The sequence below is a fragment of the Aethina tumida genome, chromosome 6, assembly GCF_024364675.1.
Source record: "Aethina tumida isolate Nest 87 chromosome 6, icAetTumi1.1, whole genome shotgun sequence".
Classification (NCBI taxonomy): Eukaryota; Metazoa; Arthropoda; class Insecta; order Coleoptera; family Nitidulidae; genus Aethina; species Aethina tumida.
Window position 1 is genome coordinate 9,883,816 of NC_065440.1, and position 15,114 is coordinate 9,898,929.

Genomic DNA, 15,114 nt, shown 5'->3' on the forward strand with positions numbered 1-15,114 from the left:
AATCCAGTAGAAATACCAAAATGTACATTTAACTCCAAAATAGAAACATCAGATGACCACGATGATGAAACAAAAACTGAATTTTACAGGAAAACTCAGTATATTAAGGGTTCAAATAAAAATACGAAGGCAGCACTGTGTATTGGCTACATCAATGATGTAATCTTAGATAAATCAAATATAATACTGACAATACGAAAATTTTATAGACCTGAATGTATCTCAAAAGAAGTTGCGTACACTCAAGATTGGTACCATATTTACATTACAGATGAAGGTAATAAAATTCTTCTGTCTGATTTGCATTAATCAATGAAAGGAATTTATTAAATTAATTTGTTTTATAATAGTTTCAGATATTCCCTTTGTTCAGGTGGTTGGAAAATGTTTTGTAATATACGACTCGGAGGGCAGAGACTGGTGTACGAAGGGCCCAAATAGATTTTATTATTCCAAGATGTATTCACCGTCGATTTCAGATTTTATCGAAATACCAACTGAATTATGTTCGTTGCATTCAGTAGGTAAGATTTTTTACTGAATTTGATTTTGTTGAATAATTGTTTATTATTGGACATTTATTTTCAGACTTCTGCAGTAATTGGCCAAAGTTGAAAAAGAAATTAGATTGTTTTGATCTATTTTCTGGATGTGGGGGACTCAGTTCTGGATTACGTGATGCTGGCTTGATTAATACAAAATGGGCAGTAAGTTTAGGACTTTTTTAACTTAATTCGTTAATTTTGATTAAGCTTAAATTTTTAAAATTTATAGGTTTAAATAATTAATTTCATTTTTTTTTAACCTATTAATTTTAATTTTCCAATATTAGTTTTCTATAATTTTATAAAAACTTAAAAATTAAATAAATTATTTTAGATTTTATTTGTTAATTTTAATTCTTAAGGTTAATCATTTAAATTTTATGAATTTAATTTATTTTTTAATTTAATTAAGTAATTATAATTATTTATTTTTATGTTTTATGATAATCAATAATTAACAATTTAATTTTCTTTTCCAATTAAATTGTTAATTTTAATATTTTCTGAATTTATTTATTTTTTTTAATTCTCAGATGATTTTTTTTTAAATTTTTTAGGCTCAATTTTTTAACTAATAAATTCTTTATTTTATTTTTAATTTATTACTCTTTTAATTTTATTACGTCATATATTATTATTATTAAATTTTGTTAATCTTTATTAATTTTAATTTTTTAGCATATATATTTATATTCAATAAATTTACATTAATAATTTTAACTTTATATTTATTTCAACTATTTAATTTCTAACCTTATTTTTTTAATTCTTATAAACATTCACTCTATATTTTAATTTTATTCTTAAATTAATTTCTAATTTTATTTCTTTTCAGTACAATTTTACAAATTTAATTAGTAATTAAACTAATTAAATTAATATTAAAATTCATAAATATGTATCAATAATTTTTTATCAATATTTAATTTATTAAATTTACCTATTTTTTAATTTAATTTGTTAACTAATTGTAATTTTCAACTACTAATTTTGAATTTTATTTTTATTTATTACTCTATTAATTTAATTAACTAATATTATTAAATTGTGATTATTTTTATTAATTATAATTTTTTAAGCTTACAATTTTAAATTCTATAAATTTAAATTGATAATTTTATGAACTTTATGTTTAAATATCTTCAAGAATTAAATTTTTTAATTTTTGTAAACTAAAATATATAAATTTATATCAATAATTCTTTATCAAAATGTAAGTTAATAAATAATAAAATAATTTTACCTATTTTTCAAATTTAATTTGTTAATTAATTTTATTTCTTAACTATTAATTTTTAAATTTATTTTTAATTTTACTCCTTTAATTTAATTAGCTAATATTACTATTAAATTTTGTTAATATTTATTAATTTTCATTTTTCAGCATACATTTTAATTTTATTTATTTTTTTGAATTATTAAATCTTTAAAATTATTTTTTTTTTTAATTTAATTAAATTATTATAATTTTTTATTTTTATTTTTGATGATAATTAATAATTATTATTTTTATTGAAAATTAATTAATAATCTATCTGATCTTGAAGTTCTTTATTTTATATTACTTTTTAATTTCTTTAGTTACTTTTAATTTTTTAAGTTTTATATATTCAAATTGTTAAATTTCATTTTATTTTTTAAATTGTTAATTTTAATATTTTAATCTCAATATTTTCTTTTTCTCTTATAATTTTCTTTTTTTATTTAATTCTTTTAGGCCCAATTTTTTAAATTTTAATTTTATGTTTAATTTATTTGTATTATCTAAATAATTAATAATTATTTAATTTTTTTTAATTTTTATAAACTTACACTCGTTATTTTAATTTTATTCTTAAATTAATTTCTAATTTTAATTTTTTCAGCACAATTTAACAAATTTAAATAGTTTTATTTATTAAAATTCATAAATTTATGTCAATAATTCTTTATCAATATTTAACTTTAATTTTATTTTTAAATTATATTTTATTATTAAATTTTATTAATCTTTTTAATTATAATTTTTTATCCATATATTTTTAAATTCTGTTAATTTAAATTATTTACTTTAACATTATATTTAAATTTAATTTTAACCATTTAATTTTTTACCAACTATCTATTTTTATTTTATTCTCAAATTAATTTCTAAATTTAATTTTTTAAGCTCTATTTTACAAATTTAATTAGTTTAGTTTATTAAAATTCATAAATTTATATGAATAATTCGTCATTAATGTTTAACTTAAAATTAATTTTATCCATTTTTAAATTTAATTTGTTAATTAATTCTAAATCTTAACTACTAAATTTTAATTTTATTACTCTTTTAATTTAATTAGCTAATATATTTATATCAAATTTTGTTAATAATTTTTTTAAGCACACTATTTTAAATACTATAAATTTAAATTAATAATTTTAACTTTTATGTAAATTTAATTAACAATTGTATTTTTTAAATTTATTTTGTTAATTAATTGTAATTCTTAACTACTAACATTTAATTTTATTTTTAATTTTTTAAGCACACACTTTTAAATTTTACAAATTTAAATTAATAATTTTAACTTAATATTTAAATTTAATTATCAATTTAATTTTGAACCTTAATTTTTAAAATTTTTATAAAACTTATCTATTTTAATTTTATTCTTAATTTTATTTCTAATTTTAATTTTTTAAGCTCAATTTTACAAATTTAATCAGTTTAATTTATTAAATCAATAATTCGTTTTATAAACTTAAACTAGCTATTTTAATTTTATTCTTTAACTGATTTCTAATTTAATTTATCATTATTTATCATTTTATTTATCATTATTTATAATTTTTTATCATTATCTATCGTTATTTACCATTATTTATCATTATTTATCATTTTTTAACATTATTTATCAAGCATTATTTATCATTATGTATCACTATTTATCACTATTTACCATTATTTACCACTATTTATCATTATTTATCATTATTTATCATTATTCATCATTATTCATCATTATTCATCATTATTCATCATTATTCATCATTATTCATCATTATTCATCATTATTCATCATTATTCATCATTATTCATCATTATTCATCATTATTCATCATTATTCATCATTATTCATCATTATTCATCATTATTCATCATTATTCATCATTATTCATCATTATTCATCATTATTCATCATTATTCATCATTATTCATCATTATTCATCATTATTCATCATTATTCATCATTATTCATCATTATTCATCATTATTCATCATTATTCATCATTATTCATCATTATTCATCATTATTCATCATTATTCATCATTATTCATCATTATTCATCATTATTCATCATTATTCATCATTATTCATCATTATTCATCATTATTTATCATTATTTATCATTATTTATCATTATTTATCATTATTTATCATTATTTATCATTATTTATCTTTATTTATCGTTATTTATCATTATTTATCATTATTTATCATTCTTTATCATTATTTATCATTATTTATCATTATTTATGATTATTTATCATTATTTATGATTATTTTTCAATATTTATCATTATTTATCATTATTTATCATTATTTATCATTATTTATCATTATTTATCATTATTTATCATTGTTTATCATTATTTATCATTATTTATCATTATTTATCATCATTATTTATCATTATTTATGATTATTTATCAATATTTAACATTATTTATCATTATTTATCATTTTTTATCATTATTTATCATTTTTTATCATTATTTATCATTATTTATCATTATTTATCATTATTTATCATTATTTATCATTATTTATCATTATTTATCATTATTTATCATTATTTATCATTATTTATCATTATTTATCATTATTTATCATTATTTATCGTTATTTATCATTGTTTATCATTATTTATCATTATTTATCATTATTTATCATCACTATTTATCATTATTTATGAATATTTATCAATATTTAACATTATTTATCAAATATTATTTATCATTATGTGTCACTATTTATCACTATTTACCATTATTTACCACTATTTATCATTATTTATCATTATTTATCATTATTTATCATTATTTATCATTATTTATCATTATTTATCATTATTTATCATTATTTATTATTATTTATCATTATTTATCATTATTTATCATTATTTATCGTTATTTATCATTGTTTATCATTATTTATCATTATTTATCATTATTTATCATTATTTATCATTATTTATCATTATTTATCATTATTTACTATTATTTATCATTAGTTATCATTATTTATCATTATTTACCATTATTTATAATTAATTATCATTGATTTAAATTGATTTCTAATTTAATTTGTTAGTTCAATTTCACAAATTTAATTAAATTAATTTATTAAAATTCATAAATTTATATCAATAATTCGTCATCAATATTTAACTTGATTTAATTTAATTTTTATTCTTATTTATCTTAATTATATTTTTAAATTAGTTTCTAATTTTAAATTTTATTAATTATTATTTTTAATTTAATTACAATTTTAATTGTTTGAATTTTATAAAATTAAATTAATTATTTTAATTTGAATATTTAATTTTATTTGTTTAAGCTTGATTTATAAATATATCTTGATTTTATTAATTTATTTTTAATTTTATTTATTAATTTTAATTTTTTAAATTTAAAATAATATTATTTTTGTTTTAACTATGTGACTAGATTCTTTTTAAATAATTTAAATTAACATTAAAATTTACTTTTAATTAATTAAATAAAGAATTTTAATATTTTTAAATTTAATTGATCATTAACATTTAAAAATAATCTATTCCTGTAGATTTAAGTAATTTTTTCAAATCTATTTTAAAAGTATCATTTACCGTCACCCTGTATCTTGTTTAAATTTCTTTTTTTATTTTAAATTTGTATTTGTTTTAGGTAGAGAATAATGCCAACACCTGTCATGCATACAAATTGAACCATCCTGAATGTATATGCTTTAATAACGATTGTAATTACATATTACAAAAAGCTATGAGCCCATCTAGATCTAAATTGAATATTCCTAACAAAAAAGAAGTGGATATTATAATCGGCGGCCCACCTTGCCAAGGCTTTTGTTCATTAAATCGATTTAATAAAGGAATATATTCTAAATTCCAGAATTCCCTCATCGTAACTCTGTTGGGTTTCGTAGATTATTACAGACCCAAATATTTTGTTTTTGAAAATGTTATGGCCTTTGCCAGTTTCATGAGGGGAATGGTTTTGAAATTATTCCTGAAATGCCTTCTAGACCTTGATTATCAAGTGAATTGTGGAGTTCTGCAGTGTGGCCAATATGGAGTTCCACAAAGTAGAAGGAGATTTATTCTGATTGCTGCAGGACCTGGGATGGTACTACCTAACTTGCCGGAACCCCAACATGTGTTTGATGAAAGTGCTTGCCATCTTTCGTTTACAATAGATGGTGTACGGTATCAAAATAGTAAGTTTCATCAATTATTATTTGTTTAATGTAGATATAAGTCCATTAAGAGTGTTTCCAGACCAAATCACAGTAAAAAAACTGATTATATATCGAGTTCATTGGACAATGTTATTAATGTCTTAGCTTGGGTTCCCCTCTGTGACAATTTTGTTCCAGGATTTCAATCAATACCATCAGCACCGTACCGTACTTTGACAGTCTTCGATGCCATAAGTGATTTACCTCCGATCATCCATCGAAATCGTAGTCAAGACCAAGTACACCTTTGTTATAACATTTGCACTGAATATCAGAGAAGAATGCGCCTGAAGTCGAGCAATCAACTTACAAATCATACTACAAGGACATTATCGCCTCTATGCCAGACTCGTATAGAGTTAGTTCCAAAAAAGCCTGGAGCAGACTGGAGGGATTTGCCAAACATTGTGATTAAATTGTCTGATGGAGTCGAGACTAATAAGTTACAATATCCATACAGGTATCTTTAAACTGTTTCTTTAATAAAAATTTGTTTCGTTTTTTATACCATTATGACGTTTTGTTTGTATCATCATTATTATCATTATTATCATTATTATCATTATTATCATTATTATCATTATTATCATTATTATCATTATTATCATTATTATCATTATTATCATTATTATCATTATTATCATTATTATCATTATTATCATTATTATCATTATTATCATTATTATCATTATTATCATTATTATCATTATTATCATTATTATCATTATTATCATTATTATCATTATTATCATTATTATCATTATTATCATTATTATCATTATTATCATTATTATCATTATTATCATTATTATCATTATTATCATTATTATCATTATTATCATTATTATCATTATTATCATTATTATCATTATTATCATTATTATCATTATTATCATTATTATCATTATTATCATTATTATCATTATTATCATTATTATCATTATTATCATTATTATCATTATTATCATTATTATCATTATTATCATTATTATCATTATTATCATTATTATCATTATTATCATTATTATCATTGTTATCATTGTTATCATTATTACCATTGTTATCATTATTACCATTATTATCACTATTATCATTATTATCATTACTATCATTATTATCATTATTATCATTTACCACTATTTATTATTATTTATCACTATTTATCATTATTTATCATTATGTATCACTATTTATCACAATTTATCATTAGTTACCACTATTTATCATTATTTATCATTATTTATCATTTTTTATCATTTTCTCTCATTTTTTATCATTTTTTTTATCATTATTTATCATTATTTATCATTATTTATCATTATTTATCATTATTTATCATTATTTATCATTATTTATCATTATTTATCATTATTTATCATTATTTATCATTATTTATCATTATTTATAATTTTTTATCATTATTTATCATTATTTATCATTACTTATCAAACATTATTTATCATTATTTATCATTATGTATCACTATTTATCACTATTTACCATTATATACCATTATTTATCATTATTTATCATTATTTATCATTATTTATCATTATTTATCATTATTTACCATTATTTATCATTATTTATCATTATGTATCACTATTTATCACTCTTTACTATATTTATACTGATAAATATTAGTATCAATATTTATCATTTTTTTATCATTCTTTATCATTATTTACCATTATTTATCATTATTTATCATTATTTATCATTTTTTATCATTATTTATCATTATGTATCACTATTTATCACTATTTAACATTATTTACCACCATTTATCATTATTTATCATTATTTATCATTTTTTATCATTATTTATCATTCTTTATCATTAGTTATCATTATTTATCATTATTTATCATTATTTAACATTATTTATCGTTATTTATCATTATTTATAATTTATCATTATTTATCATTATTTATCATTTTTTATCATTTTTTATCATTTTTTATCATTTTTTATCATTTTTTATCATTATTTATCATTATTTACCATTATTTATCATTATTTATCATTTTTTAACATTATTTATCATTTTTTATCATTATTTATCATTTTTTATCATTGTTTATCATTGTTTATCTTTATTTATCATTATATATTATTATTTATCTTTATTTATCACTATTTGCCATTATTTATAATTATTTATCATTTTTTATTATTATTTATCATTATTTACCATTATTTATCATTATTTATCATTTTTTATTATTATTTACCATTATTTATCTTTTTTTATCATTATTTATCATTATGTATCACTATTTATGACTATTTACCATTATTTACCACTATTTATCATTATTTATCATTTTTATCATTATTTATCATTTTTTATTATTGTTTATCATTTTTTATCATTATTTATCATTATTTATAATTATTTATCATTATTTATCATTATTTATCATCATTATCATCATTATAATCATTATCATCATAATCATCATTCATTATCATCATTCATTATCATCATTCATTGTTATCATTCATTGTCAACATTCATTATAATCATTCATTGTCGCCATTCTTGTCATTGTCGTCATTATCGTCATTGCAGTGATTGTAGTCATAGTCATCATTGCAGTCATGGCAGTCATGCAGTCATTATAGTCATTGTAGTCATTGTAGTCATTCTAGTCATTATAGTCATTGTCGTCTGTCGTCATTGTCGTCATTGTTGTCATTGTCATGATCATCATTATCACTATTATCAGTCATTATTATCACTAATATAATTTTTAATTTTTTTAATAACATTTGATAAAAAATTTCACCATACACTTATTAAATATTATCAGTTTTTAACAAATGTTTAGACGTTCATATTTATTGGGTTTCATATTTATCAACACATTAAACGTTATTTTTTAGATTTAGTACTCAATACGACGATGAACCTAATCGCTCTGTATGTAAATGTTCATCAACAAATAAATGTGACCCAAAAGATAGACAAGAAAACACCATAATTCCATGGAATTTCGTCCACACAGCAAACAAACATAATAACTGGGCCGGAGTTTACGGTCGATTGGAATGGGAGGGTTATTTCAGCACGACCCTGACAAAACCAGAACCCAGCAGCAAACAGGGCAGAGGTACCACAATTCTTCCTTCAATTTTGATTATACATTCACCTAATAAAATTTATTTTTCCATTAGTTTTGCATCCGAGGGTGAACCGGATATTGAGCGTTCGTGAGTGTGCACGCTCCCAAGGCATACCAGACCATCACGTTTTGTTTGGTAATATTTTGGACAGATATAAACAGGTCGGGAATGCGGTACCTCCTCCACTTGCCTATTATATTGGAAAAGAAATTATAAAAGCAGTGCTTAACGATCCTTAAGGCTTTGATATGTTTGTAATATTATTAATTAAAAATATATTTTAAAAAAACATGCATTTTATTTATATTAAGCAAGGTGGTAATTTCTAATTTTAATTAGATTAATTACCACCTTGCTTAATTTTACAAAATTAATTAATTTAATTTATTAAAATAGATAAATTTATATCAACAATTCGTTGGCAATATTTAACTAAAAATTAATGTTAATTATTTATTAAATTTAATTTGTTAATTAATTAATTGTAATTCTTAATTACTAATTTTAAATTTCATTTTCAATTTATTATTCTTTTAATTTAATTAATTAATATAATTTTATTTTGTTATTCTTTATTAATTTTAATTTTTTAAACATACATTTTTAAAATCTGTAAATTTAAATTAATAATTTTAACTTTATGTTTAAATTTAATTAACACTTTAATTTTTAACCTCAATTTTTTAACTTTTATAAACTAAAAATAGTTATTTTAATTTTATTCATAAATGAATTTCAATTTTTAATTTTTTAAGCTCAATTTTACAAATTTAATTGGATTAATTTATTAAAATTCCAAAATTTATATCAATAATTTGTCATCCTATTAACCTATTTTTTAAATTCAATTTGTTAATTAATTGTAATTCTTAACTATTAATTTTTAATTTCATTTTGAATTTATTACTCTTTTAATTTAATTAATTAATATGTTTCAATTTTTAAATTTTTATTGAAATCAATCTAGCTATTTTAATTTTTAAATTAATGTCTAATTTAAAATTTTTAAGCTTGATTTTTTAAATTTACTTTTTACTATTTTTTAAGCTTTTATTTAATATTCTTAATTTAAATGGTTGATTACAATTTTTAACATTTAATTGTTTAATTTTTATTAAGTTAAATTAATTACTTTAATTTGATTAATTAATATACTGATTGGAAAACCTTTCATTCTACTGAATTTTGAGAGAGACATCATGCATAACAGAGACAGTAAAAGATTCCCACTACGAAGCGAATATGGGAAGACTTTTACTGTCTCTGTCGTGCATAATGTCTCTCTCAAAATTCAGTCGGATCAAATTTTTATCATTAGTTTTTTAAATTTTTAATGAGTTGATTGATATGTTGGTTGGTGTGACATTCGGCATAGACGGCAACAGCCGATCGTAGATGTTCGGCACCATTGAAAAGACATGACCTTTATGTGACGGTATGCGGATTGGTGACAAATGGAATGTTGGGGATTTGTAATGATAGATTTTATAAATTGGTAATAGAAATTTCTCCACGGGGGCAAGTGAAGAGGGACGAAGGAGCAACAGCTGAATATACTCGTTCGGCACCATCGGAAATGTACGAGCCTATGCGTGGGAGGTCAGTGGGGATAAAAGTCAATATCTGTCATCTGGGAGAAACATGGAAAGAAATTTCTAAAATTGACAGTAATATTTCGCCAGACTTTTGCCGTGGCGTGCTTCTTTAGTGGTTTATTGGTTATAGAAAAAAGAATAAAATAGTAACAAATTATTTTTGAAAGAATTTATGATTTTAAGTACCCTTTAATTAATTTATGTCATTTGTACGTATATTTATGTTTATTTTTGTTGATGTATTATTTTATTAATAGCAATGTTATTTATTTATATTTTTTTAATTGTTCATGGCATTATCACATCAAAATTTTTATTTTTTGTAACATTTTTTGTATGTTTGTATCAGTTAAGTACATATAATATGTAATTTTTAATTTTTTTGTTTTTATCGTATATGTATATCAATTATATAATTGTTTTATTTTTCTATAGAACCTATTCTATAATAATAAAAGTTGAATATTATAAGATTTCTCGCTTTTTTAAGAAAGATATCTGTAATAAAATTAAATGGCAACATCGCATGTTGTTACATTTGGCAATCCGCCACTTATCCTTAAACCAGTAATGTTCCTCTTATTACATTGAGTGTTCTGTGGAGTTGCTACATCGCATGCGCACAGGGGGGGCCAAGCGAATAGGGACGGAGGGGCAACAGCCGATGATAGACGTTCGGAATCGTCGAAAAGGCACGACCTTTATGTCTGGGGTTGTAGGGATTTTTAATGTTTAATTTTAAAAATTGGTAATGGAAATTCCCCAAAAATGTCTGAGATGTATAGGGAATATTTAATGATTTTAGTAATTTACTAGATTTTAGAATGGCGAAAATTCAGTAGTATTTAGTTTAGAGAAGAGAGCGTGGTCGAGGAATGTTAGTACTTTGAGAAAGTATATTTCTGGTAAGAATCTTTTTATATACCACTATATATAATTTAATTGTTTGTATTTGTTATTGTATATTATTTTACATAGCTTGTTAGAATGTTGTTTATTTAAATTGTTCAGTCATTGAATTTAATGTAAAATTTTTCTTAATTCATTTCATTTTTGCTGGTTAGTTATTATTTTTGCCAAATTTCATAAAGTTCTTATAAAGCAGTTGTAATAATTACATTACGGTTTTAGGTTAGATGAGCTCTTGAAGAGATGTATCTTTAAGGATCCCCAATGCAAAAAATACTTTCAGGTATATATATAATTATAATATAATAGAATAAATTTTATAATGGATTTTTCTCAGCAATCTCTAGTTTTTGGTTATAATAGTAAATATTGTAGTTATTCTAACAAATATCTTATTAATGTTAAAAATTTCAATTTTAAGAATAAGTCTTTTTCTGTTCCACTACACATTTTTCTACAGTTCTTTCTACTTTTATTAGTATTAATAATGTTCAAGTATCCAAAATTCCTAGTTCTAGTTTTTGCCCTATTCTTTCAAATAATTCATATGGTAAATCTGTATCTTCCGTCTGTGTTAAAACTACAATTAGTAATAATAATGCTGAGAAGAATTCTTTGTTGTATAAGATGCATCGAAATACTATTTCTAAAATTTCAATATTAAAAGCTTAAATTAAGATTAGAAAATATTTGTTCTGATTTAATTCTGGTTATATAGTATATATATTTTAATGTTTTTTGTTTTTACCATTGATATATAATAAAGTTGATGTGAAATATTTAATTGTTTTGTTTTTATATACTTTTGAAAAAACCTAACCTATACACATTTGAAATTGAAAATTTTAAATGAAAGGTTTCCCGCTCTAAAAAAGGGACAGATAAACAACATATGTAAGAAAAGGCAACACCGCATTCAAAATGGCAACATGGCTACATCCCGAAATCGTGCCCAGTTATGTTTCTCGTTTATAACATTGAGTTGGTACTTCTTAGGTTTTCTATGGGTTTTCTATGCATGCGCATCAGTGTGGCCATTCAGCAAACCGGGTTTCTCGGGTCTAAGACGATTTTGGAGTGCTCGTTTTCGTTCATCATGTTCGGTTTCCGAATCGAAACGCGACTGCCGTGGATACGCATGCCGTTTTTAGTATTAGTTTTTTCCAATTTTATATTTACCTGCAAAGCGTTTTAAATAAGATTTGCGGTCGGCATTAATTGACGACCTTGCATTATTAGAATAAAATTTTGAAGTCGGTGTGAATATAGTACATTTTTGTTTCAATATAATTATGAAATTAATAATATAACTACAATTATAAAATAAACAATGATAATAATGTAATAAACAATCAATATTTATTTATGGTTAATTTAATTGTAAAAATATATTATATAATTATTAAAATAATCTTATACAATAAAATAATTCTGAGAGAAATACTATGATTTTGATTTCAAACACAAATGTGTTAATTAGCTACCCGTTTTGTTAATATTAATATTGTTCACCGTACAAATTGTTCATTAAATTCTAAATTATTTAATACAAATGTATATTTAATATAACTATTAAAAATAATTATATAGTAGGAACATTATTGCAGATATCATATTATTCGGTTTTAGGACTATAAAAAAGGACAAACATTTATTTTATATCTAAAGTGTGGAAAATAATATTCAATTATAAAATTACTGATAAATCTTAAACATTGGTACTTTTTAGAATAAATTTGGTATAGATTTTATTAATTACACAGCACGACTCGTTCAATAATAATCATAATAACAATTTAGTTCAGATTAATGAAAACCAAAAGAGAAATTTTCTTTTATATTTGAAGAACTTCAAATTATTTACTGAATTATTAAGTTTGTTTAATTGAACTGATTACAAATGTTAATATTAAAAAAGTATGTTGATTAAAAATAAATGTTGTATTTAATTTAAATATTAAACGAAAACTTTAAATTAATTTGAACCATACAATATAATTAAATATAATTATTTGACTTTTTTAATAACTTGAAATAACTGACATTTTATAACTTGAAATAATTTACTTTTATTATAGTGGAAATGGAATACATAACGATAAAATTATAATATTTATAATATTTTATTTTTTGCTGATGGAATATTCTCCGTATAGTCCTTAATTTAGTAAGTTTTTAAACACTTGTTTTGAAAGTACTATGTTGGGATAAGATGGCAAAGTGCTTTGAAAATTGGTTCACATAAAAAAAATTGTGTCAGTCTTCATGGAGAATATTTTGAAAAACAAGAAACAATTAAATTTTGTTCATATACGTGTATCTCGAAACTGATCGAACATCCAAATTTAACTTCTGGTAGTCTTAACTATCATATTTGTCCAATAATTTAACAGTATTTGCACTTTGTTTGATGTATTTGTAATATAAATATTCCGAATACTACATTTGTGTACAAACTTATAATAAATATTTAATTTTACATTTGTTGTGTTATTTAGGTCTAAGATAGTTTTATTATTAAATTAAATATCATGTAAGACTTAGTTTTAATCCTAATATTAAGGTACCTTAATTACCTTAAAGTTTTAGATATTTTTTACAGTTAGCTGCTGAAAACTAAAAATTTTATTAAATAAATGTTATTTTACTGCTTAAAATTAAATAAATAAATTTTTACTAAAAAAATTGATTGTTTATTATAATCAAAGTAGTATATATCGTTACACTAACAGACTTTTACTACAATTTAGCAATTTGACAATGAATTACAATATATATATATATATATATATATATATATATATATATATATATATATATATATATATATATATATATATATATATTGTAATACTATATATATAGTATTGTAATTGCTCTGATTTGTGATGAAGCTCATGTTAAAGAAAATTCTAGACTATGATACATTTGTGTAGATCTTTAGTCGTTCACTGAATAAGCGGTTTTTAATTAATACACGACATATGCTTAGAGTGAAATCGTGACCAATGATCACATAATAATTTATTATCCCAATTGCTTACAACTAAAAAGTATGACTATTTTTTAACACATCTATAATAAATACTAAAAAGCATTTAGTTAATGAATTCTCAAACAAGCGAAATACACAACATATTTTATACAAGTTACATAATATATTACACTGATATTTTCAAATAGTTTAACGGAAAAGTAATGTTGTATATCAGGGGTGGCCAGCTCCACCCCAATGTATTAAAAAAATTTGTTCACAAAAATTATACTTATTGAAAAGTACAAAATATGTGTATTGAATTTAAATATTAAAAATTGACCATTTATTTTACTTCTCTTGATAATTCTGGAATGAAAAGGGAAAAGGGGTACATTTATCGAGAGCCACAAATATTCCTTCAAAGAGCCTCAGGTTGGCCACCTCTGCTATATATTAATAAAGTCATAAA

The 15,114-nt window shown here is 20.6% G+C and overlaps 1 protein-coding gene across 1 annotated transcript; it reads left to right on the forward strand.

The window, feature by feature from the left end:
• Nucleotides 1–457: 457 nt before the first annotated feature.
• On the forward strand, nucleotides 458–9,403 carry LOC109606032 (DNA (cytosine-5)-methyltransferase 1-like). Its single transcript, XM_049969094.1, has 6 exons — nucleotides 458–524; nucleotides 589–707; nucleotides 5,464–6,013; nucleotides 6,173–6,494; nucleotides 8,925–9,151; nucleotides 9,216–9,403. The coding sequence occupies exons 1-6, from the start codon at nucleotides 458–460 to the stop codon at nucleotides 9,401–9,403; spliced, it is 1,473 nt and encodes a 490-aa protein (XP_049825051.1).
• The last annotated feature ends 5,711 nt before the right edge of the window (nucleotides 9,404–15,114 follow it).

Bases quoted from the DNA above. Each gene is read 5' to 3' on its own strand.
- LOC109606032 (XM_049969094.1), top strand. From the start codon at position 458: ATGTATTCACCGTCGATTTCAGATTTTATCGAAATACCAACTGAATTA. The intron at 525-588 runs GTAAGATTTTTT...ATTTATTTTCAG, and splicing joins ATGTTCGTTGCATTCAGTAG to ACTTCTGCAGTAATTGGCCA. The intron at 6,014-6,172 runs GTAAGTTTCATC...ATTTTGTTCCAG, and splicing joins TGGTGTACGGTATCAAAATA to GATTTCAATCAATACCATCA.